We start from the raw sequence: 20,868 nt of genomic DNA, 5'->3' as shown, positions 1-20,868 counted from the left end.
GTTATACAGCTGGTTATGGACATACGGCTGATGACACAAACCTACAAAAACAACATGCAACAGGAGTGTACGATTGGTGGTTTAGACAATATGTATGACATCTTACCATGTGAACCCGACCAATGAAACAAACTGTGTCCCAGTTCAGAGTCTGCATCCTTCAAAGGCCACGAAAGTCAAAGCCAGTGCTGTTAAACTAATAGGATTGCTCTCGTCAGCTAGCAACAGCGACAGCTTCCACTGACAGACAACTGGACTGGAAACAAAACAGTTCACTACTTGTCTAAATATGCTCACCTTTATCCACTTTTCTACATAATAAAGGATGAATAATATATAAAATTGCATCTTAGTAATACATTACAGCAACATTTTTAAATATTCTGTTAAGTTGAAACCAAATACTTGTACTTAAAGGTGCTGTATGTAATTTTTATGACTGTACTAAAGCATAAAAATACCATAAAATATAAGGAAACATGCTAAATGAACATACAGGGGTGGTGTTGGCGCAGTGGATAAGACACATGCCTTTGGTGTGAGAGACCTGGGTTCGAATCCACTGTGAGACACCAATGTGTCCCTGAGCAAGACACTTAACCCCTAGTTGCTCCAGAGGCGTGCGACCTCTGACATATATAGCAACTGTAAGTGGCTTTGGATAAAAGCGTCAGCTAAATGAATAAATGTAAATGTAATACAGTCAGTTATTCTACTGTGTGACTCCGCCCACAGCCCAGTGGCACCCAATAGTATTTCAGTAGTCCAGGCTGCCAGTTGGTGCAAAACAGAGCGTACTGCAGCCACAGAAGAGAGCAAATGAACAGGGTCAGAGATAGATTCTACCCAAACTAGTCTAAAAAGCTCTATGAGCAGAGGAATATTAAAACGGGGACAAATTAACTTACAGGGAAAGGCTAGTCTGAGGAGAAGGGGGGCATTTTAACTGCTAGCTGCAATATTACATAGTGCACCTTTACAAGCCTAAAACAATTGCCGCACAATGAATTTTAGGATAATCTGTGCTGTGAAGGACCCATCTGATATATCCTTCGTTGGCCAGAAAAACTCCACATCTGAAGCATTTGTTTCTTCAAATGCCGCCTCTGAATTGGCACACAGCTACAGAACGAGAGGACATGCGTGCAGCTGCCCAACAGTGTGCTCAATATAAGTGAAGAACTCAAAATGTGATCACCTTTCAACCTTTCTGAATTATGGTGCCTGAAAATGTAACGTAAATGTATTTACTTCACTGAATTCTGAATCTGTAGCAGCATTAAAGCCCATTACATCTCAACCCTAACCCTGTTAACTAACATTTTACTTTGATGGTCACCTTTAAACACTCTGATGACTATATGTAACTTTGCAACTGCAACGCCATTCCACTGATTATAAGTAACTTTGCAAGCACATGTCCTAACCTAACCCTAACCATAACTTATTCTACTAACCCTAACCTAACAGTCCACTAATACTCTAATGACTGTTAGTTGACATTTAGTTGCAAAGTTAATTATGGTTGTCCAAAGGAGACAATCAAATAAAGTTTAACAACCCAAACATTTGCAGGTGGGGCGGTGTGTGTCCTCCAAGTGTTCAGTTTCATATATGTGGCCAGTTATTTTATATATGGGCTGAAGAACACATTGCTGGTGCAGGTGAAGCTGTCTGGCTGTAGTTTCTGTGCCGCTGTCTCCTCTCAGCTGAGCTCCTTCTCGCCGGGGCTCGCGGGGTTAACGTGGGGACCCCCGTTGAGCAAGGGTCGTGCGGAGGGCCGTGGTTGGCCCATGAGGCTGCTGCGGTGGCTGGTGCTGGAGCTCTTGCGTCTGCTGGGGTTAGCGTTCGCGTCGGGGCAGGACTCCACACGCGTGACCGTGTACAGGCTGCTCTGACGGTTCTGCTGGAAGTGAGTGATCTGGAGCTCCAGCTCATCACTGTCTGACACGTGAATGAAGGGACACCAGCGAAACACCTGTTTGAAGCCTGCGCGGAACCTGCAGCAGAAACACGAGCGAGGTGAAACAGCTGCTGAACAGCACTTTACATTTACCTCATGAAGGCCATTTATTAGTTAATTCATAATTTTTTTCACTTCCGTGTTTGTTGTGAGAGAGTTTGTGATATCCAGTTCTTGAACGAATCATTGGATGTAACCGGATCTTTTTGGACCAGTTCACCAAATCGAACTGAATCGTTTTAAACGGTTCGCGTCTCCAATACGCATTAATCCACAAATGACTTAAGCTGGTAACTTTTTTAATGTTAACTTTTTTTAATCCCTCTGAGTTCAAACAAACCAATATCCCGGAGTAATTCATTTACTCAAACAGTAAACTGACTGAACTGCTGTGAAGAGAGAACTGAAGATGAACAGCGAGCCGAGCCAGATAATGACTCGTTCACGAGTCAAGAACCGTTCCTGTCAGACGCGTCTGATTCGAGAACCGAGGAGCTGATGATACTGCACATGTGTGATTCAGCGTGAAGCAGACCGACACACAGAGCGTCTGAACCGAACTGATTCTTTTAGTGATTGATTCTGAACTGATTCTGTGCTAGTGTTATGAGCGCGGGTAAACCGAAAGCTTGCAGTCATCGCCAATGACGCCATTACGTCGAGCGCAAAAGAATCGGTGAACCGGTTTATTGAATCGAACTGTCAATCTTTCGTTGATTATCTGGCTCGGCTCGGTGTTCATCTTCAGTTCTCTCTTCACAGCAGTTCAGTCAGTGTACTGTTTGAGTAAATTAATTACTCCGGGATATTGGTTTGTTTGAACTCAGAGGGAGTGTCAGCCACATTAAACAAGTTAACAGCTTAAGTCATTTGTGGATTAATGCGTATTGGAGACGTGAACCGTTTAAAACGATTCAGTTCGATTTGGTGAACTGGTTCAAGAAGATCCGGTTACATCGAATGATTCGTTCGTGAACCGGATATCACAAACTGCTTTGTTTTGAACTCTCTCACAACAGACACGGAAGAGAAGACAATGCTGAATAAAGTCATAGTTTTTGCTATTTTTGGACCAAAATGTATTTTCGATGCTTCAAAATATTCTAACTGACCCTCTGATGTCACATGGACTACTTTGATGATGTTTTTCTTACCTTTCTGGACATGGACAGTAGACCGTACACACAGCTTCAATGGAGGGACTGAGAGCTCTCGGACTAAATCTAAAATATCTTAAACTGTGTTCTGAAGATGAACGGAGGTCTCACGGGTTTGGAACGACATGAGCGTAAGTTATTTATGACATAATTGTCATTTTTGGCTGAACTAACCCTTTAAGAAGAACCTATCGTTATTTGGGGTTCTCCTGCCTTGCCATTCTTTGCCTTCTCACGTTTTTTTAGATTTTGTAGCCTTTCTGACTCTTTTAGCTAGGTGTTTAATTCTACTTAATTGGAAAAGCCCTCACCCTCCATCTTACACTCGCTGGATAAGAGATGTTCTTTATTTTATGTAACTGGAGAAAATTAGGTACTCTCTTCACAGACCTAGCACCATTTTCATCAAGCTTTGGAAACCCCTTTATAAACATATCAAAACTCTCCAGCTTGATTGTGTATTTTCATCTTCCCCGTTTCTGTAAATTTTGTATATATTGTTTTATTTTTATTTATTTATTGTAATGGTTTAAAGTGTATAAATGCAAAGTTAAGTGTATGCATTTGGTGATGTTTGTGTGTGAGCTGTACCTGCTGTTGAGGCAGCAGTAGATGATGGGGTTGTACATGGAGGAGCTCATGGAGAGCCAAAGCACTGACAGATACACCTGCTGGATCGACTTCATCCTCTTCAGCTTCTGGTTGAAGCTTGTTACAATGAAATACACATGATATGGAAGCCAACAGATGGCAAATGTTACCACCACGATCACCATCATCTTCACAACCTACAAAAACATCACAACAACCTTGGCCATAAAACTGAGAACACATACACACATATGGAATGATATTGCGGACTTTATTCAAAAGGAATTGCAAATTGTTTTTGCAATTGCGTTTTCAATTTGTGGACGCATAAAATGTGACAATCCAAACGCAAATGCAAATCGCGCATTACTGTTTTCATTTTCGATTAAGTGAACGCACAGTGTCTGCCAAATTTAAAATGGAAATGCAAAGTCCGTTTGCAATTGTGTTTCCCATATCTTACGAGCTATGAGCCTGTCATATTTAAATAGCAATATTAATTACCACATTTGCCTTTTCACTCTCTCTGCACTGTGCATGTAAACTGCCAAAACTCAAATGGAATCGCAATACCTTTTGCATTTGAATTTCCAACGTCTACATGGAAACCTGTCAATCAAGTGACAGGGGTGGGGCCATTTTATTGGGCGTGTTTGCATTGGGAAGTGACGATCGTACTAAAATGTACAATGTTTTTACTAAGGGAAAATATGAGTTAACGATAGTGTTTATAATTAAGCCACAGTAGCCACAAATGTACAGTTGTCTGAGACGTTATGAAATGTTCTTTAACATCATGAACCATAAAATATAGTCAGTGTTCTGCTACTGTTTATTTTCATAATAGGTAAACACAGGTCACAAGTTAACACTGTCACATTTCCTTGATTAAACAGCTGCACGATGTGACGCAGAGAGTCCTTTCTTGAATCTAGAGATCTGGCACTGATTCAGTGTAGCTTGGTAGCTCAGTGGTTAGTGACTGTCATCTCTCACGGCATACCGTCTTTTAGCGCGTGTTCGAAACCCGGGCCAACACAGACGTTCTTTATTTTTTTTGTTTATCCTACTAACTTCAGCCGCCAAACGGGCGATCATACAGTGAGGAAAATTGCAGTAGTCAAGGCGAGCTGACATGTTATCAAGTACGCTCAGTGTTCGAATTGAGTCAAAGCTCTTGGGGGGTCCCCCAAACCCCCCCCCCCCAAAAAAAAACAACTAATAATATACATATTTGTATTTATTTATTTCATATAATAATATAATTTACTTTACTTGTGAATCTAATTTACTTTGTGTGTTTCATAACATGTTTTTGCAGCTGAGCATTTACTATGTAAAATTAAATAAAAATCTATGAAATAACAAGATGGCTCTTCTCTTCTTTCCCTTGTCCATATCTGAGAAAATAATGTAAGATGTAAGTTGTAATATTATATTTGTTGTCGTTACTGTGAATATATTTAAGAAAGCACTCCATGTTATTCATGCTACTTATTAAGGTTATTAATGGTGATATACTTTGAACAGTGCACATGTAGGCATTTTATTTCATTAAAAAAACTAATTTATCTTGAATGTAGTTACATAACCCTTTCATATTTTCAAGCAGAAGTTGTCATAGTTGGGTAAACTTCTATAGTGGTGAATGAGAGTATATGTTTAAATATATGTTTTGTCACAATAGTGTTTCTACAAGAGGGAAAAATAGAAATAATTTGATACGATTACGATGCTGATGACCATTAATCAATTTTGATCTCTTGATTCACTATCAATTCACATGAATAGGCCTACTGTACTTACTTTTCTTGGGTTAAACTCAGTATTTTCTTGCATTAATTAATATTCACTTGTGTGTGCTTATACGAGTATCTTTTTCAAATGTATAATCTAGTGTTTGATCATGTCTAAATATTTATTTAAATGCAAAACCTAAAAATAAGTAAGCAGTTATGACCTGCAATACTCTTTTGAGCAACTAGAGTATGTATATTTATTAGAGTGGGTAAACAATGGCATTGCAAATGGAAATTATTATTTTTCTGGCCACAAAATGACTTTAATTTGCCTCTTTGCATTGAATTTAAAATCCTTTTCTCCACTTAACCTTAAATACTACACTAATTGTATTAGGCTATACATAATAATGGAAAATAGGATACAATTCATAACAAAAACGGTTGATCTGCATGTTTGTCTTCGGCGTAATAATCAATGCATGTGTGTCTCACGCACAATTCGTGAGAGTTAGCAACCCTGCTTTATCATCGTTGACACAAAAAAAGCCTTCACCTGATGAACATTTTCATCAGTAATAATGTCCTTAATTAAATTAACACTGTTTTTGAGCAGTTAAGGTTACTAGATTTAAAATGATTTGTTTAATTCAGAATGGGTGCAATGCTAGCTCCAAACAAGATTCTATTTTTCTCAGAATTACGTTAGATGGCTAATTACAACTAACAAGCCGATAGTGAGCTAGCATCATAAGATAAAAAAAAACAACTATTGACAGACCAAGATTATAAGTGACTCTCTGATTCTAAGATAAACACTTATTCAGTAGCAATAAATTAGGTGTACCAAACAATCATAAAACAAAGAAATATTATCTTACCGTTATCGTGAGGTAAAATAATGACGAAGGATCACTCTGTCAGCCAATCACACAGCGACGTCGCGCCCGCAGTCTGTAAATTCCTTCAGAAAACAGTGTGTGGCGCACTTGAGCGTATTTTCAGATGCACATCTAATTTGAAGTAGCTTTTTATGGGAGCGGCACTTTTTACAGTCTATGGAGCGGCAGCGCAATACTTTGGTAAAAAATAGATAGATAGGGCTATGTCAAATATTGTTTCTATTTTAGTTTTAATGAAAAACCAGGGGACCCCCCAAGGTCATTTTTTTGGGCCTTATGGGGGGTCCCTTGATGCTTATGGGGGGTCCCGGACCCCCCCAGCCCCCCTCAATTCGAACACTGAGTACGCTGCTGTTTGCAGAATTACCGGACCTGCGTCCTCGCAGACATCACACTCCCGAGTCGAATGCCTGAACTACTGAGGATGCAAGTCCGAAATCAGCGGCTGAAGTTAGTAGGATAAACAAAAAAATAAAGAACGTTTGTGTTGGCCCGGGTTTCGAACACGCGCTAAAAGACGATATGCCGTGAAAGATGACAGTCACTAACCACTGAGCTACCAAGCTACACTGAATCAGCACCAGATCTGTGACTCTTAACTTGTGACCTGTGTTTACCTATTATGAAAATAAACAGTAGCAGAACACTGACTATATTTTATGGTTCATGATGTTAAAGAATATTTCATAACGTCTCAGACAACTGTACATTTGTGGCTACTGTGGCTTAATTATAAACACTATCGTTAACTCATATTTTCCCTAGTAAAAACATTGTACATTTTAGTACGATCTTCACTTCCCAATGCAAACACGCCCAATAAAATGGCCCCACCCCTGTCACTTGATTGACAGGTTTCCATGTAGACGTTGGAAATTCAAATGAAAAAGGTATTGCGATTCCATTTGAGTTTTGGCAGTTTACATGCACAGTGCAGAGAGAGTGAAAAGGCAAATGTGGTAATTAATATTGCTATTTAAATATGACAGGCTCATAGCTCGTAAGATATGGGAAACACAATTGCAAACGGACTTTGCATTTCCATTTTAAATTTGGCAGACACTGTGCGTTCACTTAATCAAAAATGAAAACAGTAATGCGCGATTTGCATTTGCATTTGGATTATGTCACATTTTATGCGTCCACAAATTGAAAACGCAATTGCAAAAACAATTTGCAATGCCTTTTGAATAAAGTCCGCAATATCATTCCATACATATGGAAGCACATGGGTAGCGATATTCAATTTGGAATGTAATATGCAAAATGACAATGCAATATGTAAAATGGCAATGCATTTCTGTATTTACATTTTCATTTTCCAATACATTTGTGCAACGTTTGGTGCAAAATGAAAATGAAAATTACATAATTTTCATTTGCCATTTCATACACCAGTTTTAATATGTAAAATGAATACTAATTTTAACGCTTTATAAGTTGCAAAATTAAAATGAAAATGTATTACAGAAATGATTAGATATGTATAACATGTTCAAGCAAAAACTGTGGGAAAATGATCATTTAAATGCTATTTTTCTTAAATGCATTAACACTCACAGTCAAGACACTTACGATTGCATTTTCATTCAGTGTCCCGCAATGAATGTAGCAAAATTCAATGTGCACATTGAAAATGCATTCCGAGCCGATTACGTGTCCGCCCCCCCGCGCCACGTCAATCACTGCGTGAACAAGGCGGGGCTTGCAGAAGGTCAGAGACTCAAATCTCAAGAAGAGGATTCAAGTGAGAGAACATGGACAAGACCGTTGGTCCGTGTACGGTTTGATCATTTCGGTTTATGGCTTCAATATTTCATTCGCACTTGTGGGCGGAGCTGAAACGCTGCTTTCATCTGATTGGTCAAATCGCTCCAGCTTCAGCTCGGTCTTTTCATTCTTTCAGGCAGAATAAGAGTCAGTGTGAGTGAAGCACTGTAATGTCTGAAACCACCGCTCACTGTTAATTAGCATAATATCTGAATCAGATGTAGCTGGGCACATAATTCCTGCTGCTGTGACTTGCAAGAGACCCCGTTAAATTATTTCTAGGTTGTATACTGTATTGTATAAATATTGTCCCACTGATAAAAACAGTGCAAATAGTTCTGTCTCCTTGGATAACAGTGAGGTGGAAATAAAAATCAATAATAGACTGAACAGTTCCATGTCTGTAACATTTACCACTCTCATATTTTAAGTCATAAGGCACTAGGTATGTGTGTGTGACATTAATACATAATTGTAAAAATTTATATTGTTACATTTCTAAATAAAAATAGTAAAATTAGCTCTATGCTGCTCAGTGCTCCTGTAGCCTACCCCAGAGCGCCCTCTCGCGGCTGGAGACGGTAATGTTTTCTCTTGGTTCTGAATAAATGCGACTTATATATGTTTTTTTCTCGTCATGACGTATTTTTGGACTGATGCAACTTATACCGAAAAACACGGGTAACATTATTGTTATTATTTATTATGAGAGTAACTGACACAGATTGTTTTTTGCACTGTTTTTATCAGTGGGACAATATTTATACAATACTATAACCTAGAAATAATTTAACGGGGTCTCTTGCAAGTCGCAGCAGCACGAATTATGTGCCCAGCTACATCTGATTCAGATATTATGCTAATTAACAGTGAGCGGTGGTTTCAGACATTACAGTGCTTCACTCGCACTGACTCTTATTCTGTCTGAAAGAATGAAAAGACCGAGCTGAAGCTGGAGCGATTTGACCAATCAGATGAAAGCAGCGTTTCAGCTCCGCCCACAAGTGCGAATGAAATATTGAAGCCATAAACCGAAATGATCAAAACGTACACGGACCAACTGTCTTGTCCATGTTCTCTCACTTGAATCCTCTTCTTGAGATTTGAGTCTGTGACCTTCTGCAAGCCCCGCCTTGTTCACGCAGTGATTGACATGGTGCGAGGGGACGGACACGTGATCGGCTCGGAATGCATTTTCAATGTGCACATTGAATTTCGCTACATTCATTGCGGGACACTGAATGAAAATGCAATCGTAAGAGTCTTGACTGTGAGTGTTAATACATTTAAGAAAAATAGCATTTAAATGATAATTTTGCCACAGTTTTTGCTTGAACATGTTATACATATCTAATCATTTCTGTAATACATTTTCATTTTAATTTTGCAACTTATAAAGCGTTAAAATTAGTATTCATTTTACATATTAAAACTAGTGTGTGAAATGCTAAATGAAAATTATGTAATTTAATTTTCATTTTCATTTTGCACCAAACGTTGCACAAATGTATTGGAAAATGTAAATGTAAATACAGAAATGCATTGCCATTTTACATATTGCATTGTCATTTTGCATATTACATTGCAAATTGAATATCGCTACCCATGTGCTTCCATACATACATACACACACACGTGTGTGGCCAACTACATAAAAAAATATTGCCAGTATTTCTGCTGTAATTAGGACAACCACACAGCACCTTAGCAACAACTCAATAGACTTCCATTAAAAGGATGAGAGGAACATCTCTGGATCAGAACATCCTATAAGCCATATTTCAGCTCCAGAACACCGAAAAACATGTGCTTTCGCTCGTTTGACATAGCTGTCCATTCATACATCAAAGTTTGTTCACTAACTTCAGCCTCTAGTTTATTAATTTAAGCTCTGGTTGAGAACCACTGTTCTAAATGAACAAACGCACATAAGGACGATACATGAGAAGATCAGCAGAAGAGCATGATAACCTTTCTCTTGGCCTGCAGGTGACCCTGGAAGTTTTCTGAGGAATGTCCTGGAAACCCTCCGCCCCACAGAGTGAGTCCGACCCTGCTGTAGGTGGCAGCCATGAGCACCAGAGGCAGAAGATACACCAGCACGGCCACGATCACGTGATATCTAACAAACACACACATGCAGATCAACCTGTGACAGGGAATGGAGGATTCACACTCAATGGAAACGACAGATGTCTGTCTCTCACATGAAGGCGTCTGCGTCGCGCCGCGGCCAGGCCACGTAGCACACCGTCCTGTGCGGCCTCACTTCAGTTATGGAATAGAAGCAGAGTGGAAACGCCAGAAACGCAGCCAGAATCCACACGCATGCGATCACGCCTTTCGTGGCCGATGCTGAGAGGCGTGGCTTCATCGGGTGGATGATCGCCATGTACCTGATCAAAGAGGAAATGATACAGTGACCTGGATGTATTTCACCTGTACATATGGGTTGAGCACTCTTTAAAAATAAAGGTTCTTTATTGGCATCAATTTTTCCATGAAGAACCTTCAACATTGCACAAAAGGTTCTTTACAGAGGCTGAACGAGAGTGGATTTTACCGATAATGATAACTAGGTTAGTTTCTCGTTTGGTTTATTTCTAAGGCATATTTAAGCACGGATAAAATCATCTAAAGTGGTGCAAAATAAGAGAATAAAAATACACAATGAATGTTTAACACACAAATTAAAAACATGAAAGAACCAAACACAACCATATATTTAGACACTTACATTTCTGCTCCGTCCATGCAATAAATACAACTTTCAACTGCTCAGGATCGGGGCGCGAGCTCAATCCTGTGACCGTCTCGAGCGGTGAACAGTGGAGCGCGTGAAGGACAGATGAGAGGCACCAACACTGTTCAAGGTCTCCATTAATTTGTGCGTGTAGTAATTTACTGTGTGTATGTTATAAAAGCATTGAATCGCTATAGAAATCACGATTAATTAGATTCTTAGCGTTTTAAATCGATTACTGTCTAAGATCGCCGAGATTCGTGATTCAAAAATCATGTTTCAAGATCGATGCCTATGAATCGTCAGGGTTAGTAATCGATGCATCGAGAAAACGAATGAATCGTTACACCTCTAGATAGGAGCAATCATTCTTTTCACCAATTCAGGGATGCAGATGTATGAGGTGCCAAAAAAATAAATAAATAAAAAACTTGACTGCTTTAAATGAAACATTTGTCAGTTTCTAGTCATATTACTTGTTAAGATCAATTAGTATAGGTTTCTGTGTAGGTCTACAAGTTGTTTTATTCAGTCTCCTTTCGAACTTTGCAATCAAGATTCAACATAATTAAAATAATAATTCCTCTATACTGAAAACCCTGGGTAATGTTTATTATAAATAAAACAAAACCCTTAATCAGGAGTTCTGCTTGTTTATTTGTTATTTTACTTAAATTATTGAGCTAATTTTGTATAGTTTAATTTGACGGCAAATCAGATTCTGTTTGTTACACAAGGTGAAGTTGTGGGGAATCAGGAGCCCTCCTTGGGCTTGATGGGGTCAGGGAAGTGTTTGTGTTCGAACTGGACTTGACAAAACATATGTTTTGTCTGGAATTAATATGGTTCTATTGTGTTGAGACTTTTTTTTGTATGCTAACTAATGCCATTTTGTTGTATTCAGATTTTACACTTAATAAGAAGAAAGTGTTGCGCTTCTAATGGCTGCTTAGTTAGCAAAGTACATTCACAAATCACAACTCATACCTCAGAAGTCATATGTTTATAGTTTCGCCTCCTCAATCTTTGAAACGTCAGGAGAGTAATTGTCCTCTAAAACCAGTGGGAACCAGTGGTGAGAAGTTTTGAAGCATGCAGAACTTCATGTGGATTTAATGAATCACTGAATTTCCTTATGCATAAACTGATTAGATTGTGGGCCATTTGGAGGACACGAGTGAAAATGTTTGTTTTTAGTGCACTTAATCAAACCCACAATACAAAAGAAATATAATAATCATGAAAAGCCCATTAAACCTTGAGATTGTGACATCAGAATATGGATATAATAATGTATGAATAAAACTAAATTTAAATAAATATTTTCATTAAACATTTTCATTTCATTAACAATTTTATTCAACATGGACCTTTATGTTCATTAAAAAGTCTCATTTCTGCTATTGTGGGCATTTTATAAATGTAAGCTATTATTTAAAATTTTAGACAAGCACAATCTGGGTGCTTAAAGAAAATGTAATTGATCACATTTCCAAAATCAGATGATTATATTCACCCATCTGTGAGACAAAAAGTTAAACACTGTCTTTCATGTCAGTTTAAAGTAATCGTGTACATCTGCAAAGACACTGATGAATGTTACACCACAAAAACGAAATAGTTAAAAAATAAATAAATAAAAATACCTTAAGCTTTTGGGTTTATTTCTGGAGAGACTCCTGCAACACCTCCAACTCACACAAGTGGGATTACATATTTATTTTTTTAATTCAATGGCGTGAGGTTTGTGGGATGTGAATCTGTGGGAGTGACGTCCTTCTCCAGCTTCCAATCACTCTACAAGCATGTTTCAGGGGAGTTTTCAAATGGCTCTTTTTACAGTTCTTCAATGTATAGTTCAAGACACTAAACCCCATTCTCTGAACCAAATTCTCAATAGCTTTACCCAATTTGTCAAATAAATCACTCTTTCTGCAAAACCTTTAACACGTTCAGGCAGTTTAGACACAGTTTGCAGATCGCATGCACTCTTTTAGCAAAACACTCTCTATTCTCACTCACTATTATTAAAGAGTTTGGTGATTTTAGATCCGAGTTAGTTCTGGCTGCAGATAAAGTTTTAATAGTTGGTGTTTTTAATATATTTATGTTGATAATGAAAAAGATGCATTGGGATCAGCATTTATAGACATTCTGAACTCTATTGGTGTTAGACAACACGTTTCAGGACCTACTCATTGTCGAAATCATACTCTAGATTTAATACTGTCACATGGAATTGATGTTGATGGTGTTGAAAATATTCAGCCAAGTGATGATATCTCAGATCATTATTTAGTTCTTTGCAAAATTCATATAGCCAAAATTGTAAATTCTACTTCTTGTTACAAGTATGGAAGAACCATCACTTCTAACACAAAAGACTGCTTTTTAAGTTATCTTCCTGATGTAACCAAATTCCTTAGCATATCCAAAACCTCAGAACAACTTGATGATGTAACAGAAACTATGGACTCTCTCTTTTCTAGCACTTTAAATAAAGTTGCTCCTTTACGCTTAAGGAAGGTTAAGGAAAACAGTTTGACACCATGGTATAATGAGCATACTCGCACCCTAAAGAGATCAGCCCGAAAAATGGAGCGCAGCTGGAGGAAAACAAAACTAGAGGTATTTCGTATTGCTTGGCGGGAAAGTAACCTATCCTACAGAAAAGCATTAAAAACTGCTAGATCCGATTACTTTTCTTCTCTTTTAGAAGAAAACAAACATAACCCCAGGTATTTATTCAATACAGTGGCTAAATTAACGAAAAATAAAGCCTCAACAAGTGTTGACATTTCCCAACACCACAGCAGTAATGAGTTTATGAACTACTTTACTTCTAAAATCGATACTATTAGAGATAAAATTGCAACCATTCAGCCGTCAGCTACAGTATCACATCAGACAGTGCACTATAGACCCCCTGAGGAACAGTTCCACTCATTCTCTACTATAGGAGAGGAAGAACTGTATAAACTTGTTAAATCATCTAAACCTTGTCATGACAAGATGGTGCCGATGAGTTGGCAGCCTGTAGCGTGCAGCTGTGTGTAGTATTGTGTTTTTAAGTGTTTTTTAAAAGTGCTTTTAAGTGTTTTGAATTTTAGTGGATAATAGTGGATAGATTAATGAATTGATTGTTGATATGGACTTGATATCGGAAAAGTTTATGCGGGCAAAGGACTATAACTCTAGCCGAGAGGCACCTGCTTTTGTATACACCCGGCAAGAACTACTAGACCTGGTACAAGGTTCAAAATTCGGGATTAAACATGATATTCCGAAGGATACATTAAGGAGGAGACACCGCGGAATTAGAGCTGGGGTGAAGAGATTAAGAAGAGTAGAGAAAGAGCTTGGAAAGAAACCTTTAAACCAGCCCTACCATCTATCACCATGGGAAATGTTTGCTGTTTGACAAACAAGCTCGAAGAACTAGAGACACTTGTCAGGAGCCAGAAAATGTACCGGGAAAGCAGTCTTATATGTCTGACCGAGTCGTGGCTGACGGATTAACAGAATGCATCACCCATTATATTAAATTCTGTGATGATGACATCATGCCCGCCAGAAAAATTAACTGTTTTCTTAATAATAAACCATGGGTAACTAGCACTCTGAAGGTACTGTTAAATGAAAAGAAAAAGGCTTTCAGAGAGGGTGATAGGCAAAAGGTCAAAGAAATCCAAAGAGTACTGAGGGTGAAGATTAAGGAGGGGAAAGAAGCATACAGGTGCAAATTAATTAGAACAACAATTGCAGCAGGATGGAGTGAAGCAGGTCTGGGCTGGCATGAGGAAGATCACAGGTATGAAGCAGAAGGGGGGTTCGCTACTTGATGGTGACCAGAACCTGGCTGAAGATCTGAACAGATTCTTTAATAGATTTGATAACCCAATGCCACATCAGCCTGCCACACCTGGTCTGCTGCTGCCTGGTGCTGTTTCACTTCCCTCACTCATCCCATCTATGACATCATCCCCCCATTCTCCTATTGGCAACATCACCTCTCAAATGACCTTTCTCTCCCCCATCTCTTCTCCAACTGTAACCCCACTGATGGTGCTACATCAATCTCAGGTCAAGGGTGAATTGGACCGTCTGAAGCCAGGGAAAGCAGTGGGGCCTGATGATATTGGGCCGAGACTGTTGAGGACATGCTCTACCCAGTTGAGTGGTATTTTTACATACCTGTTTAACCTAAGCCTGTACCTACAAAAGGTCCCGAAATTGTGGAAAACATCTTGTTTGATCCCAATTCCAAAGAAGAGATATCCATTTAACCATAACGATTACAGACCTGTAGCACTCACCTCACATATTATGAAGACGTTTGTGAGACAGGTCTTTTTTTACATCAAGGCCAGTATGACAAATTACGTGGATCCTTTGCAGTTTGCATATCAGTCCAACATGGGTGTGGATGATGCCCTTATTTACATGCTACAAAGAACCTATGCACATCTGGACACTCCTGATGCATCTGTGAGGTTCACTTTTTTTGACTTCTCAAGCGCCTTCAACACGATCCAGCCCCAACTGCTGTGTGAGAAGATGAGGAGGATGCAGCTGGATTCATCACTGGTCCAGTGGTGTATGAACTATTTATCCAGTAGACCACAGTACGTGCATCTGCAGAATAGTGTCTCTAATACTATTCTGAGTAATACGGGGGTGCCGCAAGGACCGTGCTGGCCCCGTTACTGTTTACTATCTATACAGCAGACTTTCAGTACAATAGTGGCAGTTGCTTCTTGCAGAATTTTTTTTAGACGATACGGTCGTTGTTGGCTTAATTAAAGGAGGTGAAGAGGAGGAGTACAGGAAAACTATTACCAAGTTTGTGGGCTGGAGCAACCATAACTATCTCCAACTTAACATCTCAAAAACAAAGGAAACGGTTGTGGATTTTAGGAAGAGGAAGAAGACACCGATAATCCCAATCACAATCCAGGGCAGTGAAGTGGAGTTGGTCTCCAGTCACAGATATCTCGGTGTACAGCTAGATGATAAGCTGGACTGGAAGAGCCACATGGAGACAGTGTATAAAAAGGGTCAAAGCCGACTTTATTTTCTAAGAAGGCTGAGGTCATTTAACATCTGCCGTCCTCTATTGTGCAACGTCTATCAGACAGTGGTGGCAAGTGCTCTGTTCTTTGCTGTGGTGTGCTGGGGAGAGGGTGCTCGCATGGGAGATCTAAATCGAGTTAACAAATTGATTAAGAAAGCAGGCTCGGTTGTGGGGACTGAATTTGATGTGATCGAGCTGAGAAAAGAATGCTATCTAAGCTAAAATCAATCATGGACAATTCCTCACATCCAATCCATGTGCTGGGGTTGATCAATAAGAGCACCTTCAGCCATAGGTTGATTGCACAAAAGTGCAAGTCTGAACGTACCAGGAAGTCCTTTGTACCAGCGGCCATCAGAAGGTTTAATGTGTTATGAATATTCACATGTTACTGAATATTCTATATTTACTTCTGTTATTGAATATTCTGTACTGAATATGCATCTGTTACTGAATATTCTATATAGGTATTATTATTTGTTTTTGTTGTTGTTGTTTAACTGTAGATTGGTTGGAAGTAATTTGTTCTGTTAAATGTGGTGTCTGAGTGTTAAGCTGCCGTGACAGTATAATTTCCTGTAAAGGATCAATAAAGTATCAACAAACAAACAAACAAACAAACAAACCAACAACATGTATGTTAGACCCTATACCATCTAAGCTCCTAAAAGAGGTGCTTCCAGAAGTCATAGATCCTCTTCTGACTATTATTAATTCCTCATTGTCATTAGGATATGTCCCCAAAACCTTCAATCTGGTTGTTATTAAGCCTCTCATCAAAAAACCACAACTTGACCCCAAAGAACTAGTTAATTATATATCCATTTTGAATCTCCCTTTTCTGTCCAAGATACTAGAAAAGGTGGTATCCTCACAATTATATTCCTTCTTAGAGAAAAATGGTATATGTGAGGATTTCCAGTCAGGATTTAGACCGTATCATAGTACTGAGACTGCTCTCCTTAGAGTTACAAATGATCTGCTCTTATCATCTGATCGTGGGTGTATCTCTCTATTAGTTTTATTGGATCTTAGTGCTGCGTTTGACACAATTGACCACAACATTCTTTTGCATAGACTTGAACACTTTGTTGGCATTAATGGAAGTGCATCAAAAACCTTCATGGGGAGTCATCTCAGTTATCATCAGTAAAATATGGAGTGCCACAAGGATCCGTCCTAGGTCCCCTTCTATTTTCAATATACATGTTGCCCCTTGGTAATATTATTAGAAAATACGGAATTAGCTTCCACTGTTATGCTGATGATACTCAGCTATATATCTCAACGAGACCAGATTCAACTTCTAAATTATCTAAGATAACAGAGTGTGTTAAAAATGTAAAAGATTGGATGACAAATAATGTTCTCCAATTAAATTCGGATAAGACAGAGATATTAATTATTGGACCAAAAAACACTACACAGAATCTTGTAGATTACAATCTGCAACTAGACGGATGTACTGTTACTTCCTCTACAGTCAGAAATCTGGGTGTTATATTGGACAGCAATTTGTCTTTTGAAAATCATATTTCCCATGTTACAAAAACTGCATTCTTCCATCTTAGAAACATTGCCAAGCTACGAAACATGTTATCTGTTTCTGATGCAGAAAAGCTAGTTCATGCATTCATGACCTCTAGACTGGACTATTGTAATGCACTTCTAGGTGGTTGTCCTGCTTCGTCAATAAACAAGCTACAGGTCGTCCAAAATGCAGCGGCTAGAGTCCTAACCAGGTCAAGAAAATATGATCATATTACCTCAATTTTACAGTCTCTGCACTGGCTACCTTTTAAGTTCCGTATCAGTTACAAATTATCATTACTTACCTATAAGGCCCTAAATGGTTTAGCTCCTGCATACCTAACTAGCCTTCTACCACGTTACAACCCATCACGCTCCCTAAGGTCACAAAACGCTGGACTTTTGGTAGTTCCTAGGATAGCAAAGTCCACTAAAGGAGGTAGAGCTTTCTCACATTTGGCTCCCAAACTCTGGAATAGCCTTCCTGATAATGTTCGGGGTTCAGACACACTCTCTCTGTTTAAATCTAGATTAAAAACGCATCTCTTTCGCCAAGCATTAGAATAATGAATAAAAATAATGAATATGAAATAATCTTAAATTGTGAGTATAGTTGTATCTGACCAAATCTGCATTCTTATTCTTTAGCTTGGGTTAAACTAATTAATTTTACTTTGTTGGAACAGCAGCTATGCTAATGATGTCTCTATTTGTTTCTATGTTTTGCCACGGGATTTAAGGTTCACTTTTTTTGACTTCTCAAGCGCCTTCAACACGATCCAGCCCCAACTGCTGTGTGAGAAGATGAGGAGGATGCAGCTGGATTCATCACTGGTCCAGTGGTGTATGAACTATTTATCCAGTAGACCACAGTAAGTGCGTCTGCAGAATAGTGTCTCTAATACTATTCTGAGTAATACGGGGGTGCCGCAAGGACCGTGCTGGCCCCGTTACTGTTTACTATCTATACAGCAGACTTCAGTACAATAGTGGCAGTTGCTTCTTCCAGAATTTTTTTTAGACGATACGGTCGTTGTTGGCTTAATTAAAGGAGGTGAAGAGGAGGAGTACAGGAAACAACAACAGAACTAACAAATATTGGTACAAGTGTGACTGCATCAAATAATAATTATTAATTATTAATAATATTAATAATGTTCATCATCTGGCTGACTATGACTTGTATACATTTTTCTACAAATCCTGTCATACGTGCACAAACTGACAGTCACCACTTACAAGCTATTACTAAATATTGTAGAAACATAATTTTCTGTAAAGTTGCTTTGTAACGATTTGTATTGTAAAAAGCGCTATACAAATAAACTTGAATTGAATTGAAAGTGCATTAGTGTGGTTTAAATCGTACTTATATGACCGCCATCAGTTCGTAGCAGTGAATGAAGATGTATCCTATCGATCACAAGTGCAGATGGAGTACCTCAAGGCTCAGTACTAGGGCCGCTACTCTTCACGCTTTACATGTTACCCTTGGGAGATATCATCAGGAAACATGGTGTTAGCTTTCACTGTTATGCTGATGATACTCAGCTCTATATTTCTTAGCAGCTCTGTGAAATACACCAATTTAAAAAACTAATGGATTGCATAGTCGATATAAAAAACTGGATGACGAGTAATTTCTTACTGCTAAATTCTGAAAAAACAGAGGTGTTAATTATAGGACCTAAAAACTCTGCTTGTAATAACCTAGAACACTGTCTAAGACTTGATGGTTGCTCTGTCAATTCTTCATCATCAGTTAGGAACCTAGGTGTGCTATTTAATCACAATCTTTCCTTAGAAAGCCACTTTTCTAGCATTTGTAAAACTGCATTTTTCCATCTCAAAAATATATCTAAATTACGGCCTATGCTCTCAATGTCAAATGCAGAAATGTTAATCCATGCATTTATGACCTCAAGGTTAGATTATTGTAATGCTTTATTGGGTGGTTGTTCTGCACGCTTAGTAAACAAACTACAGCTAGTCCAAAATGCAGCAGCAAGAGTTCTTACTAGAACCAGGAAGTATGACCATATTAGCCCGGTCCTGTCAACACTGCACTGGCTCCCTATCAAGCATCGCATAGATTTTAAAATATTGCTTATTACTTATAAAGCCCTGAATGGTTTAGCACCTCAGTATTTGAATGAGCTCCTTTTACATTATAATCCTTTACGACCGCTACGTTCTCAAAACTCAGGCAATTTGATAATACCTAGAATATCAAAATCAACTGCGGGCGGCAGATCCTTTTCCTATTTGGTGCCTAAACTCTGGAATAACCTACCTAACATTGTTCGGGAGGCAGACACACTCTTGCAGTTTAAATCTAGATTAAAGACCCATCTCTTTAACCTGGCATACACATAACATACTAATATGCTTTTAATATCCAAATCCGTTAAAGGATTTTTAGGCTGCATTAATTAGGTAAACCGGAACCGGAAACACTTCCCATAACACCCGATGTACTTGTTACATCATTAGAAGAATGGCATCTACGCTAATATTAGTCTGTTTCTCTCTTATTCCGAGGTCACCGTAGCCACCAGATCCAGTCTGTGTCCAGATCAGAGGGTCACTGCAGTCACCCGGATCCAGTACGTATCCAGACCAGATGCTGGATCAGCACCTAGAAAGGACCTCTACATCCCTGAAAGACAGCGGAGACCAGGACAACTAGAGCCCCAGATACAGATCCCCTGTAAAGACCTTGTCTCAGAGGAGCACCAGGACAAGACCACAGGAAACAGATGATTTTAAGGTTTTGAGAAAATGAGTAATGGTTTCACGAAATGTGTTTTAGCAATTCAGAAAAACTGTAATTCACATTTGAAAAGTGTTTTGTGTTCAGAATCGATGCCATGATTAACTAAAGGTCACATACTGTACAAAACCATCAGGTTTAATTATATTTTGGCACAAATGGAGCCATATGAGCTTTAAATGGCATCATCAGTATCTGCAGATATTCCTGAAGATTGAAGTGTGTGTGTGTGTGTGTCACACCTGTCCAAGGCGATGGCGCTCATGGAGTAGATGCTGGCGAACACCGCGGTCACCGGGTAGAAGTTCTGGAAGCGGCAGTACGCGCTGCTGAAGTACCAGTCTCCGTGCGCGCCGTACACGAAGTTCACCAGCGCGTTGAGCGCGGCCACGCACACGTCAGACGCCGCGAGGTTGAGCAGAAAGTAGTTGGTGACGGTCCTCATCCTCTTGTGCGCCACGATGATCCAGATGACGATCAGGTTCCCGGTGACGGCCACCAGCAGAACCAGCGCGAACGCGAGCGACCAGAGCGCCACGCGCCACGGAGGCTGCGCGAACCTGTTGGTGTGGGTGAAGTTTGAGGAGTTTCTCGACGAGGACATGATTCGCGGTGAAGAAGACACC

At 39.2% G+C, this 20,868-nt stretch overlaps 1 protein-coding gene across 1 annotated transcript in view; it reads right to left on the bottom strand.

Moving 5' to 3' along the window:
- Window positions 1-703: 703 nt before the first annotated feature.
- Window positions 704-20,868, bottom strand: part of LOC132134592 (neuromedin-K receptor) — a 20,255-nt gene continuing 90 nt past the window's right edge. Inside the window, exons 1-5 of the mRNA XM_059547127.1 lie at window positions 20,485-20,868; window positions 10,330-10,518; window positions 10,094-10,244; window positions 3,712-3,908; window positions 704-2,000 (exon numbers count right to left, since the gene is read on the bottom strand). The exon at window positions 20,485-20,868 is cut by the window's right edge and continues 90 nt beyond it. Of these exons, the coding sequence (XP_059403110.1) occupies window positions 1,706-2,000; window positions 3,712-3,908; window positions 10,094-10,244; window positions 10,330-10,518; window positions 20,485-20,846 (1,194 nt within the window). The 5' untranslated portion in view covers window positions 20,847-20,868 and the 3' untranslated portion in view covers window positions 704-1,705. The remainder of the gene's footprint in view (window positions 2,001-3,711; window positions 3,909-10,093; window positions 10,245-10,329; window positions 10,519-20,484) is intronic.

The sequence above is a fragment of the Carassius carassius genome, unplaced genomic scaffold (genome assembly GCF_963082965.1).
Source record: "Carassius carassius unplaced genomic scaffold, fCarCar2.1 SCAFFOLD_92, whole genome shotgun sequence".
NCBI lineage: Eukaryota > Metazoa > Chordata > Actinopteri > Cypriniformes > Cyprinidae > Carassius > Carassius carassius.
The sequence above is the reverse complement of the archived record's forward strand: the minus strand, read 5'-3'. Positions and strand labels throughout refer to the sequence as shown.